Source organism: Schistocerca gregaria, chromosome 6 (genome assembly GCF_023897955.1).
Source record: "Schistocerca gregaria isolate iqSchGreg1 chromosome 6, iqSchGreg1.2, whole genome shotgun sequence".
NCBI classification, from domain to species: domain Eukaryota; kingdom Metazoa; phylum Arthropoda; class Insecta; order Orthoptera; family Acrididae; genus Schistocerca; species Schistocerca gregaria.
The window spans coordinates 178,972,573-178,996,125 of NC_064925.1; the positions used below are offsets into that span (position 1 = coordinate 178,972,573).

The 23,553-nt window shown below is 43.0% G+C and overlaps 1 protein-coding gene across 2 annotated transcripts in view; it reads left to right on the forward strand.

Moving 5' to 3' along the window:
* Positions 1-1,786: 1,786 nt before the first annotated feature.
* Positions 1,787-23,553, forward strand: part of LOC126278686 (nascent polypeptide-associated complex subunit alpha, muscle-specific form-like) — a 134,902-nt gene continuing 113,135 nt past the window's right edge. Inside the window, exon 1 of one of the 2 annotated variants that reach the window (XM_049978946.1) lies at positions 1,787-2,035. In XM_049978946.1, the coding sequence (XP_049834903.1) occupies positions 2,033-2,035 (3 nt within the window). In that variant the 5' untranslated portion in view covers positions 1,787-2,032. The remainder of the gene's footprint in view (positions 2,036-23,553) is intronic. The other variant, XM_049978947.1, reaches the window with a different exon arrangement.

The window sequence follows — 23,553 nt, forward strand, 5'->3', positions numbered from 1 at the left end:
GGCTGGTGGCCTATATTTATAATAATTAATAGTATAGCAGAGCAGATAATTAATCCGGGTCCGCGAACCAAAGTTACCAATTGAATTCGCACAGCACCTGATCATGAATATGTCTCACACACTGCACATCTCTATAGGATGGTCTAAGCCCGGCTTCCGATATCAGTGATTTCTACGAATGTCACTTTTCGATAACTGCGGTTTTTGGTTGGACTCACAGTTTAGGATTTCACAACTTGTATCCCTCCGGAACGTTAAAATCTGACTTCTGTGATTTATCAGAGTAGATGTTATACTGTGAAGAGTCGCAAGTAACACCAAACAGGTACAATAAAATATGTATGCTAACTGCTATTTCCAGTAGGGTGAACTGTTAATGGATCGAAAGTGATATGTTCTCGCCTGTACGCTATGAAAACCGAGTATTTCAACAGTGTGTCGTTGAAGTCATTATGCGATTTGAAAATTATTATAAATGACTGGGAAATACACAGAGAGTGAAAATTTGATTCTCTTGTTAAAGCCGTCCCATACACCTAAATTTTGTGCTCTGTAGTTATTGATAAAGACTCGATATGTGTTTCATGGACATCAATACGCAACTGAAAAGAGTGGGAAGCACAGAGCTTCTTATCTAAAGTTCTTGTCGTGAATAGTTTAAGTGGAATACTTGAAGATACACACAGAAGCTTAGCTATGACTTGAGAATAAAAAGAAATTAAACAGGCTGGTACGAAATATTATCTATTGAAGCGTATGCGTCATATTCAGATGTTCCTAACATGGTGATGGTATGTTAAAGTTGTGCCCATTTCTATTCTCCTGGGTACTTCGTATTCATTACTTAGTGACTGTGAATGACGGACGTGTAACACAGCAGAACTACATAAAATTTCACAAATGTTTTGGTTTATTCATAAGCGAATGGCAAACAATAAATAAAGATCAACATCAACCGGATGGCGGAATATAATTGGGGCACAGCAGAAGCAATCATTTCTCGTCCGACAACTGTAAGCAGTTTACGTCCTTGTATTAAAGAATGGGCTATGCAGCGTGGTTTGTTTGCTTTTATGTTTAGCAAACAATCAAATTAGCTTTTAATTCTAGATTACGAAACCCTCGTAAAATTTACGACTGCTGTTTGTACCCACTCGCGGTACCCGCCAATCTAGTATTGCCAGTACAGAGTGTAAAATAGGACATCTGGAACTTTTTCGTATTAGACATATCATTGGAAACCATATAATTGTAATTAACTAGTGCATAAACAATAAATTGTGACTTGATTTGAACGAAATTTGGAGCAGTAAAAATTTAGATGGTTTACGAAGAAAGTAACATTTACCCCGTTTAGTCTTCTAGCGTTAAAAAAAAAAAAAAAAATATTTCGTCCTCTGAGTTCAATACGACGCTGCATACAGCATTCTTACGTGAACATAATTTAATTGCAGTGCTGTATTCAGTTTGGAAAATTTCACTGATTTCGTGGAAATTTGTGCTGTGTCCATAAAATATTTAACATTTGCTACGAAGAATCAGTTATATTAGAAAAGGACTTCCAACGATATAGCGTTTTTTACTTTTATTTCAAGGGCTTGGCAGAATCCACGGTAGACGTCTTCTACGCCAGATTTGGGTGTACACCTTTTATTGTTGTTATGATACAAACTGCTGTTACAAGGACAGAGAGCACTTGAGTGTCTCAGAAGAGACCAATGATACTATCCAGGGAAGTTTCCTTCACCAATCAGAGAGCCAGGGCTCAGGAAGGATATCCGCTCTGGACACAAGTCACTTCCGGGTGTTTACTTTTGCTGTCTTTGGGCAGGCAGTTGTCTTGTACCCCGGCTGTGGAAGCAAGGCGCTGTTTTGTTGTTGTCCAGCCAGTGTTCGTTACGGCGTGCTGTCGCAAGTTCCGGAGAGACAGTGCTGAGCGTGTTTCACATGCGGCCATTACGCTTCTGGAGTTGTTGACAGTGCATTAATAGACGCAAGAGGTAATCGACAAGGACTGCATTTCGTCAACACTATGGTGAGTATTGTCTCGATACGGAGAGTTTCCCCATTAACGGAATCCGACCGCTTTTAAATAATCAATTTGCACTGCTTTCTTATCCATTTAGTAGTTAAACATGTAATGAAAGTTTGTACTGTCGCGTTAAAGCGTCTTAATGACATTCTAGCATTAACATCGTTTTCATTTGGTGAGGTGTGCAGTTTTAAAACTTAACTCTTTTTTGGCGATTGTGAGAACGGGCCGGTTTTGTCAGCAAAAGTCTTAAACGTGAACTTAAACATTCAGGCGTTTAAGCTTATGTGGGTATGAATAATTGTGATTTGGAACAGATACTGTAAATCTTTTTCCTTGGCTGGAGGACGTAAAAAATAAATTGTCCACGTGTGAATAGGTCTCGCGCACTGAGGGCTCTCTGCAAACTTAATTATGCGTATAAACAGTTTCATTCCGGGATCAATAATCTCGACCATTTTTGACTTATGTGGATACTGAAAGATCTTGGTCCCAGGGATCCCAAGATTTTCGAGAATGTTTTGATGTAAAGAACGACGAAATAATTTGTCGTATAATATAGAGATTAACAAAATACTCATTTCTCCCCCCCCTCTCTTTACTTGTACTTTGAAACCTTGCTTCTTACCAAATTTCATGATACGATGTTAACGGAAAGTACCCTATAGACTTGGAGAAGTGTTTGCGAGTATCAAAGTGACATGAATGGCCGTATCTTTTGGCTGCATTGAGTCAGCTTACATTAATTACACCGTAAAGGGACTATAGACCTTGATATGTGGTTTAAATTTAAATTTCGTCTACCCGTTCCTGAGGAAATGGTTTTTGACAGACATAAACAGATGGTCAATAACTGATCCTTTGTGTTTAGATTTTACATACAGAGGTACGGAACTCTAATAAGTGACGCAGATCCCATAAATAAAAATCCCCAAGTATATTTGTCTTTCAAAGCGGTTTAGAAGCGAAGAAAAGGGCAACAAAAACACGTGCTTTTCGTTAATGTAATGTTTTCTTTAAAAAAATTCTCTGAAGATTGTTTAGGTTTGTAATTGAGATGCAGTGAAGTTAACGATAACTTTTTTCGTTGTGCTAAATGGTATTACCATCTACAATATTTTTTATTATGGTTGTGGTGACGGTCTGTTGCTCAGACGTCTGGGTTAGACTGGATTGTCATAGTGTGTGGGTGTGTTGGCAAAAGAAACGATGTGCCATGGGAATGTTTATGTATACTGCGAATTTCGTAGTTAAGTTTGCACCCCCATTGAAAATACCTGTTATCCTTCCATGGTTTGAATCTTTTTGCGTTTGAGTCTAGTGAAAAAGGCCATCCCATCGGGAGGGGAGGAAGGGGGCGGGCAGGTTACTACTAGTAGTAGTGTTGTATACAAATGTCGTTCTGATTTGATTAGTGATACCTTCGGCAAACAGAGATCCACTAGAAAAACAAGCAGCGGTGCGTAGGCCACAAGCATAGGCCTGGGGTCACCAGCTCAGCAAAGTAACTGCGTTTTCAATCGTGTTAAGTTGTAACTATTTACGTACAAACAATAACTGCATGTTCTATTGGAATCCACTATTACGCAGTCTTATCAGTTCCTAGGACTGAAACGACCAGAAGTCCTTAGGTGTACTAATTTATTGTTTCTGCACTAGGTACAATAAAACGATAATAATGCTAAAATCGTTATCGGTTGCTTGCGTGTTGTATGGAATGGAGGCGGTTAAGAAGGGACCGAATTCTATAAACAAGCCGTTATACAATTTATATCTAGCGTAGTAGATATTACATTACAGTGTATCGCGAAGTTGTGCGTTTCGTGTTAGTGCTAGTAATCAGTAAGACCTCATAGCAGCGGAAGTACTACTGCAAGTACCATCACTGTAGCAATCACCGAATATCTTCGACTTTATTTTTGGTCAGCCACACTGACAATGTCTGCCACCAGACGCGGTACCTATTTCGGCGCTGTTTTGCTGTCGAGATAGATGCGAAACTTTTCAGAACTGCTTAGAAATACTGCTCTCAATCTTTCCTCCGCTACTTTCGCGTATGACGACTTGCTGAATAGACTTTGTTTTGGACTAAAAGACTTGTTACAGTTGCCATCAAAGTTGAATAACTATTACTTCTTGTTTGTCCACTTCGTCGAACATGCATTTCTTCTTGTTTAATTATGTTGTATCAACAGGTTTTCCTCAATCATTGTGAAATTTGTATTTCAGATTTTCAGTGGCAGCCTGAATTACTGGAATATAATTATTTTTGTTAATATTTTCTACTTTTCTTGACTCATTGGTTACCGTGGACGTAATTATAATTCCAGGTAGTCGAATAAAATAGCAGCATCCATATTCATCTTAAAACCTAGAATGAAACATACTCCTGTGATAACACGAAAAAGAATGTCCTGGGCAGACATATGGATGTAAACAACGGAACGAGATTTTTTACTTATCTGAAAGCTGCAAAGATATTTAATTCAAAACAACTTGACATATTCGCGGTTTTTTACTAGTTACTTTTAGACCATTGTCATATAATACTATGTCAACCAATGCAAAATGAATATCTTATATGAAACTTGGCTTAATGTCATTAAACATGGCATTTGTCTTGTCGTGCAGTATGACAGTGTTATTAAAGTTTATGATACATGCATCCCCACTCTGGCATACTTCCCATTGTAGATGCATCACACTATCTAGAAACATAAGTTTGTTCTCACACCCATCACCATGTATGTATCACGAGTGGGGAGGGGGTTTGGGGAGAAATCGTTCCTTCTGGGACAAAAATAAACCTTGCGCCTGCGCAGAAATGAAAAGTTTTTGCGTCCCCCAGGAACATACACCCCTAGAAATTTTGCCACTCCAAAAAAAAATTTTTAGCTATTACGTTCAGCCTACGCCCGTCAGCCATATGATACATATCGTTTACATTGGTTGTCGAATTTCTGGATTTTTCGCGCAGGATAAGGAACCTCAACCTACAAATTACAAGATGCAGGTATACCAACATCTTTGACCTCGCTGCGCTGGGGTATTAGGATTAACTCCTTATAGAAGAACGAACATGTGAAGATGTTTTCATTTAAAGGTCTTTGAAGCTGCCAGATAATTCGAAAAGCTGGTCCCCTCCATCTACATCTCTAACTCTGCCCAGGACGCATTCGCCTTTGTGCGCTATGATAGCATTTTCCATTCTAACTCCCAACCTTTGCGCTACCATAATTTTGACATTAGCCTGCCATAGCTTAACTGATGTAGATTTTTGTTACGGACTAAAACTGATCCAGCATAGGGCTTTTGCCTTTCGAACCACTTTGCTTAAATCGTTGCAACGAATAAGGGTTTCACAAAACAATAGGCCAACAAAAAACGTGTATTTTGCACGTAAAATCCGACTACAGCTAGATTTTGAAAGCTAGTTTGTATTTGTATCTTAAAAATGTATTTTTCATTCATTTCATTTAAGAACCAATTTTACGTGCTACATTTAGACGTTAAACCATCGTATCTCGACAACGGATAAGGACTGTTGAACAAAAAGGTTTGACTTTGTAAATTCATCTACCTTCGTGCAAATTTTTAACCGATTCGTACAAGTGTTACGTATAGAAGTGCCGCGATTCAGAATCTTCCCAGGAAAACGTGTTTCCTGCATGTTTCTGCAAGTAAAATCTGAAAGATGCTCTTAGAAATGGTGCCATTAGCTGAGCGTTAATTTCAGCCCAAGTAAAGTCTCTTAAAGTAATCGGTTCCACAATCTGCCTGGGCGCCAACTCCGGTTTGTCGTTGAAACTTTGCTTCATATATTGTAACATATCTACAGTAAGAAGATTCGAATGGCTATAAAAATGGTCGCTGGTTCCGGCAAAACCAAAAGTTTTTATCCTATGTTGCTCGATCAAATAGGAACAGAGCTCCAGGATACCCCTCCAACCCAACCACGATTCTGCGTGCGGTCTTCGCAGGCACTTTTCTTACAGCGCCTCCGCGCTGTAACAATATAAAAAAATTTAAATATACTCAACAGAAAAGTATTAACGCGATATACCTTAAAGCTAGGAAATGGTTAATTATCAGTCACTTGAGATGGAATTGTATTGTATACCTCCTGTCAAAATTAGTACTAAGGACACATGTCCTTAAATACACAGAATCAGCTATAACAAAAATGGTAATCTTGGAGTATTGCATTGTCGTGGACAGATGTATGCGGATGAACTTGATTCACTCCTTCCCCAAATTCTTCTAACCTTTCATTCCCTTTGGCTTTCATAACTGCAGTTCGGCTTCTGTAAAAGTTATACTAAACTCTTCCGTCCTTGTATTTTATCCCTACCACTTACAGATTTTCAAAGACTGCAGTCCAGTCAACATTGTCAAAAGCTTTTTGTAAATTACGAATTCTGTAAGCGTAGACTTGCCATAATGAAACGTTTTTCTCTGAGAAATACTGCCTCGCGTTATATATATCTTCGGAAACCAAATGGATCTTCCTCGACGTTGACTTTTGTCAGTTTCTGGTCAAAGGTTTGAGCAGAGCGAAAACAAGATTTCCTACAAATTACAAAACAATTTCTGTTTGAATTTTCGCATTCAGACGAAGAATGTGAAAACGGCAGAGCGCATCTCGAATTAACCAGCGTGAGATCTGGATTTGAAGAACATTAAATTGGTTGAAAGTAAACAGGTTAATTTAGAAAAAAAAATTATTCCAGGTAGAACTGGAATATATCATCACTTGCTCCTTCCTGAACAAAATTATGAAATAAAAAGAGAAAACCGGAAATTTATCTGACAAAATAGATTGGAAAACCATTTGAAATGCCTAATTGGCTGCAGATATTTGAGCCTCATTCGAAGGCGCGTCATATGTTTCACAGTTTTATTTCTTTTCGACAAATCATTTCACAAAACATTTGATCGTTTTATAATTCCAGTTGCCTGTAAAAAAATTAGTGTTTGATCCAGTGTTGGTGATCCAGTAACACAATTTACGAAGCTTTGGAAGACTTGTGATCAAATGAGGAAGGCATCAAAAACTTCGCTTTAAAATTTCTAAAATCATTGAGAAATTAGCAACCAAACGACTGTTTAAGATGATTAATAGTCTTTGAACATAGACGTACCACCACACTTTCCGTGTAATATCATCCACCAAATCTCGAAGATAGCGAGCACAGATAAATCTCAATCAGGAACCATCGCATAATCAACCAATCAGCCCACGCTTCCAATTTTTGGACTAGACTGCTATGCAGAAGAATGGAAAAGAAAATAGGGTTTGTTAGATGATGATGTTTGGCTTTCAGAAAGTAAAAGTTTAGACAGTTAGTTGCACTTGAAAATGCAGGTAACACTTGACAAACCCCAACATACTTCCGTAGGATTTGTCAACCTAGAGAAAGTGTTCGGCAATGTAAAATGGTGACACAAGCTCGAAATTCTATATGTAAAAGTACCAAGAAATGGAACAGTTACTCAGACATATACAAAATTATGGTGAGCACAGATGCAAATTTTTTGTAGCAAAAAGCGTCATACGTAGTACTTCCTCAGTAAGAAATGACACTTCATATGCACGCTGTCCCCAACGAGTGCAAAGTTCGGACTAAGTAATTTAAAAATTTATAAATTTCTTTTAAAATAAGATGACAATAGTGACAGTGTACAAGGAATTGTCACCGGCAATTTGATAAAACAATTATGGAAGTGACTTCCAGATAAGAAAATTAGCTGTGTGTGCTGCTTCTCCAGACATTGCTAGAACATAATTTGTATTATTGCGGCGTGGTTGACTAGGTTTTTCTACATGTGATTTATTCGTAACGGAAACAATATCGTGTGTTTTAAACCTCTAAAGTTTTATTATTATCGCAGAAAACGAAATCATTAATTTTCGGTTTAAACTGAGCCACTTAAATCATAGGTGAAATTGCATACTGAGCAATGAGCTGCTTATTGCACAGTCTAGTCGGAAATTCCTGTCACTCCCCCTTCTCTTTGGTCTTGTTTCTTCAGTTATTTGTTTACTTGCCTAGCACATTTGTGACATACATTGATACTTCACGTTCCAGCTTGTTTAGTGATCCAGAACGTCAGTATGGGCACCATCATTGTCAGAGCACAAATTGATGCAGTGTGGGTCCTATGTGAAATTTCCCGAAACGTTGGCGCTGTGGTTTCCTTCAATGTATCGGTAACAGTTTTCTTCAATTCGCCAACTGTCTGGTATCGTTGTTTCGCGACATGCTGCTCAGTTATTTCCCACAGGGAATTGTCGTATGATGTCAGATCTGGACTCCTCGGTCACTCGATCGTCACTGGCAGACCCACTGACTATCTCCCTAACCATCTCTGGGGTAACACTTCACCCAAGAATTCTCGAACACAGAATAGTGGGCAGGAGCTCCATCTTCTTGAAACAGTAACCAAGAATGTTCAGTCTCTGGAGCTCTGGAATAAACTATTCAAGCAACATTTACAAGTAAGAATGTTGATTCACTGCACCGTCAAATAAATACGGTCCTGTAAAATGTCTACTGGACATTGTAGCCCAGATCATAACGTTATGGCTTATTCTCTAATTTGTCATAATATGGGTTTTCCTTGCTCCAGAAGAAACACCCCTATTCCGACAAGACTTGCAGATTGTGAATTCGTTTAAGAAAACTTTGCCTCGCTGTCGGAACGTCACAGACAGTAATCTCGAGCAAGCTTCATCTTCTCCGCATGTCCACGTCATTATATTCATTTGCGAATGTTGGTGCAAAAGATTTTAATTTTAAATCTTTTGTCATGCGTGTCAGCGCAGACGTTTTGGGAATTAAAAGTTCAACATCCCCCCTGCGGGTCTGGGAGTTAGAATATGCCCGAGGTATTCCTGCCTGTCGTAAGAGGTGACTAAAAGGAATCCCTCCCCCTCAAGGGGGTAGTTTGCACCTGCGTCCGGAGACGGACGGTTCCACGACTTATATTTGTGGTCATTTTTGTTTTTCACTTATTCTGGTTTCTTCCTTCCTTTGTTTGGTTCCTTTCTTTGTCCTTTTCCCTCTCACTTCCTTACGTTTCCCTTGCCTCCTTCTCCACCCTCTAGTCTCCGCTTCGGCGTTTGAGACAGTCTGTCCTTTCTCTCCCTCTTTCCCCTCTCTCCCTTCTTTTTCCTCTTCTTCTTTCCTCCCTGTGCGTGCCTGAAGGCCGACCCACGCGTTCGCACGCGTAACCGGTGACGGGGTAACGCATAATTCCCCGCCCTGGGTAGACAAACACACGCATGTACCACCTGGTAAAGGCCAGGCCCAGGGAGGGGTGATTGCTTGAGATGACACCTTCCGACCATGCCTATTGGTCCCTCCGTACGTTTCTAGGGAGGTGTGACCTGAGGTGTGAACAATCACCTAAGGCGGGAGTGCCCTTTGAGAGGGTCCCCACAAGGAAGGAGCGCTCCATCGGAGAAGCTGGCAATCATGGGGGATTCCTCTGCAATGGATTTCTCTACTTCTCTCTCGACTTATGCCCAAAAACGGAAACTTGACTAGCCACCAGTGACAAAAGTACTATCGCCTGCCCCAAAGTTAATCGTAGTTTCTTGATCTGAGGACGGAAAGGATTTTTTCTGTCAACCCTTTCGTTATCCAGAAGGGCGTAGATGCCATAGCAGGATCGGTCAAGTCTTGTACCAGGATGTGTAACTGTACCTCGTTATTAGAAACTGAGAACGCCTTTCAGGCACAAAACTTGCTTGAGGCCACACTCCTGTACACGTTCCCTGTCCGGATGGAGGCTCACCGCACTTAGAATTCGTCTCGTGGTGTGGTATATACTAGATCACTCGACGGAATGACTGACGAGGAGATAGTCTTTCTTCGTTGATCAGGGCGTGACGGCTGTCCATAGTCGTGAAAGTCAACAAAGGCCTTGTACCATCCTAGACACTTTCCTTGACCTTTGACTGTGTTCAGCTGCCGTCGCGCATGAAAACGGGCTATGGGGTTATTTCTGTTCGCCCCTATGTCCCGACACCTACGCGCTGCTACCAGTATCAGCGTTTTAATCACACTCGCCAGTCTTGTTCTAATGCGGCTAAATGTCACTTGAGGCAGGGATGCCCATGAGGGTGACTGTCCACCTCCGTCTCCTCGTTGTGTGAACTGTCAGGGTGACCATGCAGCGTCCCCCCGCGACTGTCCTATCTACAAGGACGAACGCTGTATACAGGAAATTCGGGTCAAAGAGAAAGTGTCCACCTCGGCTGCTCGCAAGCTATTTGCTAGTAGGAAGCCCACGCTGCTCACAGCGCGGAAATACAGTACTGTCCTTGCCTCTCCTCGGACTAGCAGGGAGGTGGCGACGCAGTCATGCGATCTGACCTTCAGCACTACGGTCGTCCGTTCGGCCAGTGTTAAGATCGCCCGGTCGACGTCTCCTCTTCCTCCCGTCACCTCTGCGACACAAGCACCTTTATCAGCTTCTGCCAAGGCGAAGACCCGGAAGTCAGATGCACGGGCCTTCAAGAAGGAACTGTCCTGTGCAGACTTCATACGTACCTCGAACTCCCAGCCATCGACCAATACTTCCACAAAACGACCGTCCAAGAAGGCTCATAGAAAGCACAGTTCTTCTCCGACACGGCGCATTTCTTCTCCTGCGCCACCGATTCCTAAGCCGGGGAAGGACAAGCACTTGCCTTCCAGTTATCGACCCATCTCGCTTACCAGCTGTGTCTGTAAGGTGATGGAGCGAATGGTTAACTCTCGTTTGGTTTGGCTGCTCGAATCTCGACGCCTACTTACCAATGTACAATGTGGATTTCGTAGGCGCCGCTCTGCTGTTGACCATCTGGTTACCTTGTCGACCTTCATTATGAATAACTTCTTGCGGAAGCGCCCGACCGCGGCTGTGTTCTTTGATTTGGAGAAGGCTTAAGACACTTGTTGGAGGGCGGGCATTCTCAACACTGTGCATACATGGGGCCTTCGTGGTCGCCTGCCTCTCGTTATTCGTTCCTTTTTAATGGATCGACAGTTCAGGGTACGTGTGGGTCCTGTCCTGTCACACCTTTCGCCAGGAGAAAGGGGTGCCACAGGGCTCCATTTTGAGCGTCGCTCTCTTCGCCATAGCGATCAATCCAATAATGGATTGCCTCCCAGATGATGTATCAGGCTCCCTTTTCGTGGACGATTTTGCCATCTATTGCAGCGCGCAGCGTACATGTTTCCTGGAGTGCTGTCTTCAGCGTTCTCTTGAGCGTCTTTACTCCTGGAGTGTCGCCAATGGCTTCTGTTTTACTGCCGAGAAGACGGTCTGTATTAACTTCTGGCGCTACAAAGAGTTTCTCCCACCGTCCTTACGACTCGGCTCCGTCGCTCTCCCATTCGTGGAGACAACAAAATTTTTAGGTCTTACATTTGACAGGAAACTTAGCTGGTCTCCACATGTATCGTATTTGGCTGCCCGTTCTACCCGTTCTCTAAATGTTCTCCGTGGTATGTCGTGGGGAGCGGATCGAACCGTCCTACTTCGCCTATATCGGTCGATCGTCCGTTCCAAGCTGGATTATGGGAGCTTCGTATACTTCTGCACGGCCGTCCATCTTACGCCACCTCATCTCCATACAATATTGGGGTTTACGTCTTGCGATCTGAGCGTTTTATACTAGTCCCGTCGAGAGTCTTCATGCTGAAGCCGGTGAATTGCCACTCACCTACTGGCGCGGTATACTGCTTTGTCGTTATGCCTGTCGGCTACTGTCAATGCCCGACCACCCATCGTATCGTTCCTTTTTTGACGACTCTCTCGACCGTCAATACGGGTTGTATGTCTTTGCCCTGCTACCCCCTGGAGTTCGCTTTCGTCACCTCCTTCAACACCTTGATTTTTCACTCCCTGCAACCTTTCGCGTGGCCGTGAGCCAAACGCCACCTTGGCTCCAGGCTCAGGTTCGCGTTCAGCTTGACCTCAGTTCGCTCCCAAAGGAGGTTATCCCCGTTTCAGTATGCCACTCCCGTTTTGTCTAACTTCGTTCGAAGTTCATTAATATGATCTTTATTTATACAGATGGCTCTGACCAATGACGGTTCCTGGTGTTCTTTTATTGTCAGGGCACACAGTTTCAAATACCGGCTCCATGGCCATTGTTCGGTCTCCACAGCTGAGCTCTTTGCCCTCTACCAGGCTGTTCTTTACATCTGCCGCCACCGACATTCTGCTTATGTCATCTGCTCAGATTCCCTGAGCGCCATCCAGAGCCTCAGTGATCCGTATCCGGTTCACCCTTTCGTGCACCGGATGCAACGCTCTCTTCAGCAGCTGGTGGACGACGGGTCTCCAGTTAGCTTTATGTGGGTTCCTGGCCATGTCGGTATCCCTGGGAACGAAGCTGCAGATGCCGCGGCCAAGGCTGCGGTCCTCCAGCCTCGGACGGTTTCTTGTTGTGTCCCTTCATCAGATTGTAGCAGAGTCATTTGTCGGCGCATTTTGTCGCTGTGGCATGCCGATTGGGCTGCACTTACGGACAAGCTTCGGGCCTTCAAACCTCATCCCGCTTCTTGGACGACGTCTTCACGCACTTCTCGGCGGGAGGAAGTTGTTTTGGCCCGATTACGAATTGGACACTGCCGGTTCCGCCATCGCCATCTGCTGACGGCTGCGCCGGCTCCGTTCTGTCCATGTGGGTAATTGCTGACGGTACGCCACATTTTAACGTCTTGTCCGAATTTTAATACACTGAGCGTTGATCTTGGCCTGCCATGTACTCTGGATGCCATTTTAGCGGATGACCCAAGAACAGCTGCTCGCGTTCTTCGTTTTATCAACTTGGCAAACTTGTCTAAGGACATTTTATTATGCTGTTTATCCTCTGCCTGTCTTTTATAGTATTGCCCCTTTTAGTTGCTGTTTTAACTTTGGGCCTCGCGGTGCATTCCCAACTTCGTCTGGGCGCTAATGACGATTGTAGTTGTGCGCCCTAAAACCACAAAAAAATTCAACGTATATTTCCCACAATGATTTTATGGGAGATGTGGCCACAGAATCCACCAATGCCGCACAGTTTTTGTGTCGTGTTGATGGTCGAACTGTCCTCTTTCCATTCAAAAATGGATCTGGTTCTGAAGAGTCTCTCTTGCTATCGTTGTATCGTTCGCTTTGTTAGAGCTTTCTTATGGAATCCCGTTGCGCATCTCCTAGGTGGTTTTTCCGGTATCCGTGCATATTCACGAGCTAGAGCACTGCTTGGTTGAATTTGGGGAATGGATCAGAGGTCATTGATCCCATCGGAATAGGGAATGACGGGGAAGGAGGTAGTCCATGCCCTGTCAAACAAATGATCCCGACATTTCCCTGAACTGATTTACGGAAAGCAAAGAAAATCCAAATCAGGATGGCCGAACGCGGGGTTGAAGAGTCGTCCTCCCGAAAGAGAGTCCAGTGTGCTACCCATGCACTTGCCAGAACACGTTCTTCCGCACTGTAGGTACTTCTCTCCGTCATCTGAAAAGAAAGAAGACATTTGTAGTATAAATATGAAATATGACCAAAAAATAGCGGGATGACAGGAATTCCGAACCTTACTGTATCTAATATTCTGGACTATGAATTTACGCTACGACCAAAAACAGTAAAATTTCCAGATCACACTTGCGCCCTCGTCTTGTAAGTGGTGAACGCTGCGGGGCCGTTTGAGATAGCTGATGGAATGAGTGGGGTTTTGTTCAGGATAGAGTAGATAGGGCAGTGTCTTCTTAAGCCTCCTAAATGTTATGGTCCGGTCGTCTGTGATCAGCTTAAGGCAGTACCTGTTGCAGCGAAACTTCTAAAAGTCTGTAAAGGAGCTTTATAAGCGACATCAGGAATTGATCAAAGTCCATTCGCATCTGAATTCTTACCTAGTGGGAGACCTAAATGTGAATAGTTTGGAGGCCGTAGAATACAGGGCTAGGACAGTAGCATTCGTGTGGCTGTGATAGCAAGCCGCGGGCCTCTGGTGCCGAATTTATTTCAAAATGGTAACTATTTTGGAATGAAAACTATGAATTGAATTTTTGCAGTATAGCGAGCTTTATTTTTTGCCTCCATTCATTCGTTCCCTCTTGGACAACAATTATGACGTATGTGCTCGTAAAGCTGTTAAAGTTAAGGTTGTGAAGCTCTTGAGGTATTCTTTGTCATCCTTGGAATGACTTAAGTGTTTCGTGCAGGGCAGTACATTCCAAGTGACTATCAATTCTGCAGCGTATATGGAAGCACATTATAAAAATATTTTTTTTTTTTTGAACTCCGAAGTTTGAGTATAATTTAACACAGTTTATAAATAAAACATGTCAATAAGTCTGCTGAAATTCAGTGGGAATAGATTAACGTAGTACCAGCTTCAGTGCTATACTAGTCTTCATGAACAAATCAGACAAAATTAATACGTTTTATAGTTAAAAACATTATGCAAAACACAGTATTTCGGAAGGAAGACGTATGCTCTCTAACCACGAGACTAGACTCTGGTGGAAAGCAGATGGTACATAAGAGTTAAATTTTCCATTCTGATGTTAGTGGTTAGTTTAGAGTAGCATGTTTGAAGATGGGCATAAAAGTGCTACTGGTAACATACCGTTAAACCAGTTACCCACAAATGCATAGTACCATAAAGTGCACTTTTAATCTTAATATTATGGTACTCGGACACAACAACGTTAGTGCAACATCATCCTCAGTGTTCTATTTTAGAACCCTCCGTCTATATATCAATTAGGAGAGGATGTGACTAAGTGGGCCACCGTCAGGCGGCATTTGTATCGGAATTTAGGAGGATCCTCACGTCTGAGTGTGTGACCATGGGTCAGCCAAGTGTGGCCAATACAGAATCTACAGATGATCATGGATTCCCTTCGTGAAGCATGCAGGGAAGACTGCCACATTGTAGTGGTTTTCTTAACTGTTCTCAGTTTCTTAGGGGAGATCAGGGCAGACCAACCTGAGTTCCATGTTTCATACAACTGATGGCATATAAATGACCAAAAGTCTGGGACCCTCATTTCCAGAATCGGCATCTTGGTGGCCAGCTTGGCCAACTAGTCAGCTCGTTCATTTCCTGAAATCCCAACATGACCAGGGGTCCAAACGAAAACTAGTGGCCGCCCAGCTTGATGCTGGTCAGAGATAATATCCTAGATAGCTGTAACTAGTGAGTAAGGAGACTAGTACTCGTCTACAGCCTGAAGGCTGCAAATGGACACACTACACATTACAATAATGTCATTGCAAGAATGAACACGGTTAAGGGCTAACTTAAGGGCCATCCTTTCAGCAGTGAAGACAGTGTAGCCATTTGTTAGTGTATTTCACTGCACCATGCAAGTGTATATGCAAAGCCTGTACATCCCTCTACTGTTGAACCATCGATAAATAACACTTCCAAAACGGATAATTCTGAAGGACAGGCGGTAAAAATCGCTGGTTTAACGGAATCCTTAGGACCAAAGGAGAGAAATTGGACGTCAGGGCACAAGCCATGGGGCCAGATGCAATGCCTCCCTGCCCAGAGAAGACAGTGGAAGAAGTTGCAGCTCTGAACAGACACTGAAGTTGTCGAATGACCGTTCTCGTCTTATCACGGAATAGTCCTCCTGGAGCACCCTGCATAGACAAACGTTTAGCAGTCACACATGGCAATTATTCGGAAACTATAGTGGCAGAAGACGAAAAGAAGCGCATAAATCTCAATGTCGTTTTCTAGGTATAAAAGTTCCACATGGATTTCTCAAATTTTTTACTTCTTAAATACAATAAACTTTTCAGTCTACTGGCGGTCAATAATACCGGTTTTGTCGATGTGAACATTCCGAAACGTTGTTAATAGTGTTCGTATCTTCAATTAAATATCCTAATCACAAAATGAAAAATCACATGGATTATCATCCGCTTGTAAATGTCAGAAATGCCGCTACATGTGAGAAGATAAATGTCATCAAAAATATTCACTAAATAATAATTTATTAAGCCTAGCATTAAGCTAAATATTTACTGCAGAATTCACCGCAGACAAAAACCCTTTCATCCAAGAATATTACTTGACACTAAGGTAATCTTTTAATTTCGATTTGCGTGAATTAAGATCGAACTAACGGTTAGAACTATACCATAGACGATGTTTGTCACAAGGCCGACAATCCTTTCGTCGTTGGAACGTGTGCCCCCACAAGATGCCATCAGCTACGAGTAGTTGGTGCTTATCTAAAATGTTTGGTCCCATTATGTAAAAGTGAGTTTACGGCTTTGAATAATCATTCGTACAGTCGTGCTCGTTGTATATACAGGGTGAAACGAAATTCGCGCACTTGGGCTTCGCATCGCGACTCCTCACATGCCAGAGATAAAAATGTCTGTCACGAATTTTCGTCCAGCGAGTACATCCGGTAGAAAAAGGACGTTAAAGAGTGGCAATCTGGCAACACTGTAACCGCATGTATAGTAACTACCCCGTTCACGTGATACCAGTTCTACTGTACAATTGGTGCAGTGGGAAGAGTTTTGGGTTAACACACAAGACGTCGAGGGTTCGAATCCGGGTTGGAGTGCACTTTATTTACTAATTTCATTATGAAGTTTCATGCTGTAATACAGAACGTTTCTTAGTTCACATGTGTCCTAAATTTACGACATTTTGTAACGCTGAACATTAGAAATACATGATCCACCCCTATTAGCTGATTGGTCATTGTGGTGGAATGTCACGCCAAGGGGTCCGGGTTCGATTCCCGGCTGGGGCAGGGGATTTTCTCTGCTCAGGGACTGGGTGTTGTGTTGCCATTATTTCATCCCCGTTTCCGACTTGCAAGTCACACAATGTAGCATTGAATCCAATTAGTATTTCCGCTGCCGAACGTCCTCGAATGGGGGGGGGGGGGGGGGGGGAGGGGAGGGGAGACTCCCGGCCTGCAATGTCATACGCTCATTTCCATTTTCAGAAATACGTGGTTAGACATATAAGAAACACAGCTGAAACAAATGACCTGCCAGAGGATAGAATAGCTACAAAAGCATTATCAGTTTCGAGATGCTAAAGATGATAGCACAGTGCAATAACACATCTACTTGTTATTTGTACGACATGTAATATGAGCGCTCAGATGTCGCGCATTAGCGACCAGTGACAATAATAATGTCGATGTTAATGACCACATGACCTTCACAACGGAATACGTTGTCCTCAGAACAAGAGATGATCAAACCGACCTCCCTGCACGTCCAAACACTGCGTAACCCGCCAGATCACACAGCTTTGGATCCTTCGCAGCAAAGTTGCATCCACAGTAACGAGAGTAGCATGAACGCTCCCTACCAATTCTTCCACATTCTTAGGCGGAGTAGAGTACACGTGCTCGTTCAGATGTCCGCACAGGAAGAAATCACGAGATTTAGGTCAGGCGAAAGAGGTGGCCATACAATTGGACGTCCACGTCAGATCCATTTACCTAGAAATGTTGTGGCCAAATACTGTCTCACATTAATTCCAGAGCGTGGAGGTGCACCATCATGTCGGGACCATATCTTCTGCCGAACATGTAGAGGAAAACTTCCAGCTCATCAGGCAGATAGTTTGAGAGAAGTGCATGATACTTTCGTGCAGTCAACCGGTCAGGCAATATGTGAGGCCCCAACACCTGTCGCCCAGTATTCTGGCCCAGACGTTGATACCAAGCAAACTCGATAGCAACGATTGTGGGTGACGTGCACGTTAACCTCACATCAATGGCGGGCATTTTGCACATTGAAGACACCGTCATGAGTGACTGCTGCTTCATCCGACCATACTTGCAGTGTTCACGAAGTCATAGTTGTCTTCCTGTTGTTGGAGCGATTCACAGAATTGCATCCGCTGATAACTATCTGCAGAATACGGGTGTTGCATGAAAGCATAATGATAGGGGTGTAGCTCATGGTGGTACAGTAAGTTAATGAGCATGCCTTGCGAGACACGCAGCTGTCTTGCTAAGCTACGTTTACTTCGCTGAGGTTCTTGGTGTAAGACGTCCAGAATAGTTTCCTCACTAGCTAGAGAATGGCGAGTCGGTGGAAGACCTCTGTCATGCGATTGTTGAAAAAAAACCTGACTCCCGAATGTGAAGCTTTATCTCGATCGTGTCGACTAGGATATCTAGCTGCATATTCAAGAGTTGAAACACCAACCCGGTTATCAGATGCACCAAGGCACAAACATATCCACATACACGTCTGCCACACTGGTTTAGAGGTTTACAATGAGAAAATTCGATACGTGTACGCATGTACATTGGAATGTCACAGGAGCATTACTCCACTGGCATCTACTCCGTCTGGCGGACAGTGCATGCCGTATAAACACGTCGTCAGTCCTGCACACTGTTGCACCTAACACGCATAACCCCTCTGACAGATATTGTTCTGCATGATTCCCCCGACACCGCTAATTGTGAAATGTTCAGTTTTGAATTACACTGTTTCCCTAACAGTAACAGACCTGATGTTTCCACAATCCCATTGATGATGATGCATTGAAACACGCACTGAGCAGCATGCGGTTAACAGACTCAATGCTGAAAGGCATAATTAATGGGACTATGGTGATAACACATACAAATAGTAACTGAGTTTGGACATTATTTTCAAAGTGTGTTGCTAGTCCCAATGGTCCTAACGAAATGTAATGGACCTCAAGGAGGCAAGAATAATAGTTGGTACTAATCTATGGGACCACTGAAGAAGGGTACAAAGAAAACAGGTCTCGCATCTAGTAGATGAGGTAGTGCGAATAAATTCACGGCCACGACGTGGAAGAGGCTTCTTTCAAAGCTGACCATTCGATCATTTCTACGATTGTAGTATGTTAGTGCAAATGTTTTCTAGAGGACCTGCTGCAATCGCTGTTATCGATTAAGATGCCAGATACCGTACCACCTGGACTACACTTACCAAATAAAAAACGCATACTTCAACCTGGAATCGAACCCTCGACCTACTGCATGCTAACCCAAAACTTTATCCACTGCAGCAACTGTACAGCACAAGCAGTATGAGATGGCAGAGGTAGTTACCATGTATGTGGTTACAGTGTTGCCAGATTGCCACTCTTTAACATCCTTTTAATTGCCACATGCACTCGGCGGACGAAAATTTGTGACGGGCATTTTTTGTCGCTGGAATGAGGAATTGCACTTTGAAGATAGTGCGCGAATTTCGCTTCACCCAATATATAAATTAAGTCCACAGGACATGCGAAGTTTGTGAATAGAGCTTCACGGTAATTACATCTTTTACGTTCAATGATAATTGTACAATATGGCGTGAAATGAATTTGAAATTATCTATTAGCTTAAATCACCAATGTTTGAATGACATCTCTCTATAAAACAACTTAAAATTTATTACCTGTACGAACATGGCTTCCAGTACTTCGGTTCAAAAAGGGGTTATCTAATACGTTATCATTGATCGCGAGTGTTCATCAGAGGTAAGGATATCAACAGGAGTGCCCCAAGCAAATGTGTTAAGACAGCTGTTACTTCCTAGATACATAAATGTGGGCATTACAGGCAGCAAGCTGCAGCTGTTTGCTGATGACGCTGTGGTGTACGGGAAGGTGTGCTCCTTGAGTTACTTTAGGAAGATAAAAATGACTTAAACAGAATTTCTAGTTGGTGTGATTAATGGCTGGCTCTAAATATAGAAAAATTTAGGCAAGAGAAACACACGATGTTAGGATACAGCAATAAGCGTACCTCTTGATAGTAAAGTCGATTAAACGCCTCTGAGGTGTGGGGGGTTGATCTGTTATTCTGCACAACGGATTAATCTGAGATGTACCCTTCACCCTGTGGCTCCTGCAAGATGCAATTTGCACCCCCACACTACTACAGAAGTCAGGCGCTCCTAACGTTCTAAAAAGAAATACCTGAAAAACTTTCAGCAATAAATATCTTCTGGAGTCGTCTGCTGTAAAGAAATTACACAAAAATTCACAAAATTTCTTACGTAACTAGTGGGATACTTGGGTACTGGAGTAGTGCTAGTTAGTGTAAGAAAAACATGAAACTAATGAGTTATTTATTTCTCAAAAATTCTGAGAAATCACAATGACACTTTGTTATGAATTGAACAAGTTATATCCTGGTTCTTTTCGGAATGTGAAGTTATCTTTCAAGGATAGGATTCACTAATGAAATTTTTACATAAAGTTTAAGACGCTTGTTGCCTTGGAAGAATGGCTGAGAGGTGCGCCTACTCAACTTGAATAATTATCCTTTTAGAATCTTGTTAGGTACGGTCGAGGCTGCCATGTGTGAAATGCAGTGATGTGTGCTGTTGAGGAAATATGGCGCTCGCAATAGCTGTAGCGCACAATACCGTAAGCTGCGATGACTGCTGTCTGTGCTGCTCGCTGCTGACCTTCGCCAATCACTCTGTCCCTATGCCTTGAAGAAGTCAAGGATTCCTATTCGCCCCTAGTCTAACGGTTGGCGTGGTACACCGGTCAGATAACCAGTACACCACAATGCCACAAAATTCGCTCGCAGGCGTTTAACTATAGCTCTGTCCGTTCACACCGCACAAGAAGTGTCGGCCAACACAGTGAACAACGCTTAATCGCAAGGGCTCAATGTAGAGTTGCACTTCGATAAGCCCTTGACAGAGGTGCTCTCCCAGTGAAGTACTGAGGGGAGATTTGTTCCTCTCTCCAAGAGCGACAACAGAACGGCACCTTTTCACGCCAGACGTGAAGGGGTATATCTTTCGGTCTCTTTCATTATTCTGTCAGCTCAAGGCGTTAGAAATATCGTCTGCCAATCAGGATTGCTCTTCTAAAACGGGAGAATGACGTTTCGTTTAAGGCGACCAAACCGTAAACCTATGGCTTTGGCGTTTGCTGTCTCGCTGTGAAAGTATCTGCGTGCTGTGTGTAAAGAATGTGTAGGTTGTACGCTCCCACACAATGTAGCGGAATTTGCTTTTAAGCCAAAAATGGGGTGTCCCCCCCCCCTTTCCACTTGGGCGCATGCTGTCAACTACGGGCGGTCACCGGCCCACATGGGCTGGGTCGTCCTCTGAAGGGTCTGGCGCCCCTTTGTGTGGCCTCTCTCCTGAACTAAAAGCATCTGTGACCGTCGTGTCTGGAATGTGTGTGCACGCCAGCCTCGAGTATTTCAACCACAGTGAGCTCACTTGTCAATTGCATATTGTTTACATGAATTCATACAACATTGATTTAATCTTATCGAGTTTGGGTTCGAATGAAGCGTCTTGATTTGCAGAACAGGATTGTGAGGTCGGAATATGTAAGCAATGAAGGTCAGAAGACCACGACGTCTTACACGCCTAAGTGTATCTCTGCAAACTCATAAAGTGGAACGAGCATGTGAGGATTGTAGTATGGAAGGCGAACGGTCGACTTCGGTTTATTTTAGGAAAGTGGGGTTCATCTGTACACGATACTGCATACAGGACACTAGTGAGATCCCTTCTTGAAGACGGCTGGAATGTTAAAGATCTGCACTAGGTCAGATTAAAGGAAGTCGTCGAATCAGTTTAGAGTTAGGCTGCTACCGGTCGGCTCAAACAGTACACAAGTGTTACGAAGATTCTTTGGGAAATCAAATGGGAATTCCTGGAGGGATGGCGACATTCTCGTCTTGGAACACTATCGATAAAGTTTAGAGAACCGCTATTTGAAGCTGACAGCATAACGATTCTACTGCTTCCAGCCTACATTTGGCGTAAGACCACGAAAATAAGTTAGTTCTCGTACGGAGTCAAATGAACAATTGTTTTCCCGGAGTTCACTTTGCGGTGGAACAGGAAAAGAAATGACTTCAGATATGGCATTGTTGGCTGGGAGACCCCAGGAGGAATGTTCGGCCGCCGAAATTGCAAGTCGTTTTTAGCTGACGCCACTTCGGCGACTTGCGAGTCAATGATTGACACATAAGACATCTCGAGGTAGAGAAAATCTGACCCCGCTGGGAATCGAACCCAGGACCCCGTGCGCGGGAAGCGAGGACGCCACCGCAAGACCACGAGTTACACAAGTGATATGATAGGTTGCACTCACTTCTGTATTTAACTTCCGAAACTCTGCTTGCAAATCGCTTGTGCCAGTTCGGAGATCTAACATGTTACTGGGATTGGTTTCTGCCATTTTGTCCAACGAAATCACTCGATTACGGGAAAAGTTGTTAGAAATTCATGACTCCTTCAGAACTGCAGCCAAATTTGAGAACAAGCTGAATTGTATCGGTGCGGTACAATAATACGCAAACATCTCGTAAGTTACCTCCATTAGTTTATTCAAAAAGATTAACTCAGATTCTACACCAATCGATCATTATTGTCACTCTAGCACTGGATAATTATGGACTCACCGAGGCTCCATTGTGCCCCAAGAAAGAAATTTATTCCGCATCTGTGCCACGCTAGTTAAGCAATCTTTGCTGCATGTAGGCGGTTGCTTGTACTGGGATAGTAATTAGTTAGCATTCCGGAATTGTGACAACACAAGTGCACGCAAGAGTCCGCTGGTTGCAAGCTTCTAGCCCTTAGTGTCATGTAGGTGTTACTTAAATTGTAGAGCGACAATTAATAAATATTTGGCCCACCCTAATGAGTAATTTACTTGTTACGCCGCCTCGAACCATGTGGATGACGAACTGTTGGGATTATAAGCCAGAAAAAGTTTTCTGTAACCAACATAACAAATTACTTCGGGACTTCAGACTTCGAACAGAACGAAAGCTGGAACACAAGACGCCAGAAATTACAGAGAAAATGTAAATCATTAACATTGTCATCTCAGATGATACCAATGTCACATCCGAACTGGGATCGCTTTCTTATCACGAGATCGAGCAGAGTGGGGCTGAGTGACCCAGTAGAGTAGACACTGCTTCCCCCTACCAAAGTATTCACCAAACACGTTGCATGTATCTGATTGGCTGGTGTCTTCTAGCCTCATTGCAAACACAACACTACGTGCGAAATGCTTCAACATATGTCGAATTGGCACGAAAACAAATCAACAAGTAATGAGAAAATAACTTCAGTAAAAACACAAATATAGAAAAAGATGAATCAAATAAAGGAATGACTTCTGTCTCGCTGTTAATTGTAGCACTGATTGGGAATGAGGAGGACTGGGTCAAAAGTTACAGGGTTTGCAGATTTATAAAGTTTATAGCGAAAATATGTAATTAACAAAGCAGTTTTTCATTATTTGACAGTTACTGAGAAATGTAGTTAAAATCCTTTGCAACATTACTCATAGGAATAGTTATTGAAGTTAACTCTATTTCCAAGTTTTCTCCACTTTAACAGGTAATATCAGAGGGTCGTACACGTCCGAACTGTTGGTCCATAATCCTTGGACGTGCGGTGCAGTAATTATCGGCGTCTTGGTGTTTCTCTTGATTGTAGCCACCCGTTGTGAATGCTGCAGGAAAGAGCGGTGTTTGTAGAACTACCTTCGACGCATCTACACGCAGCGACGA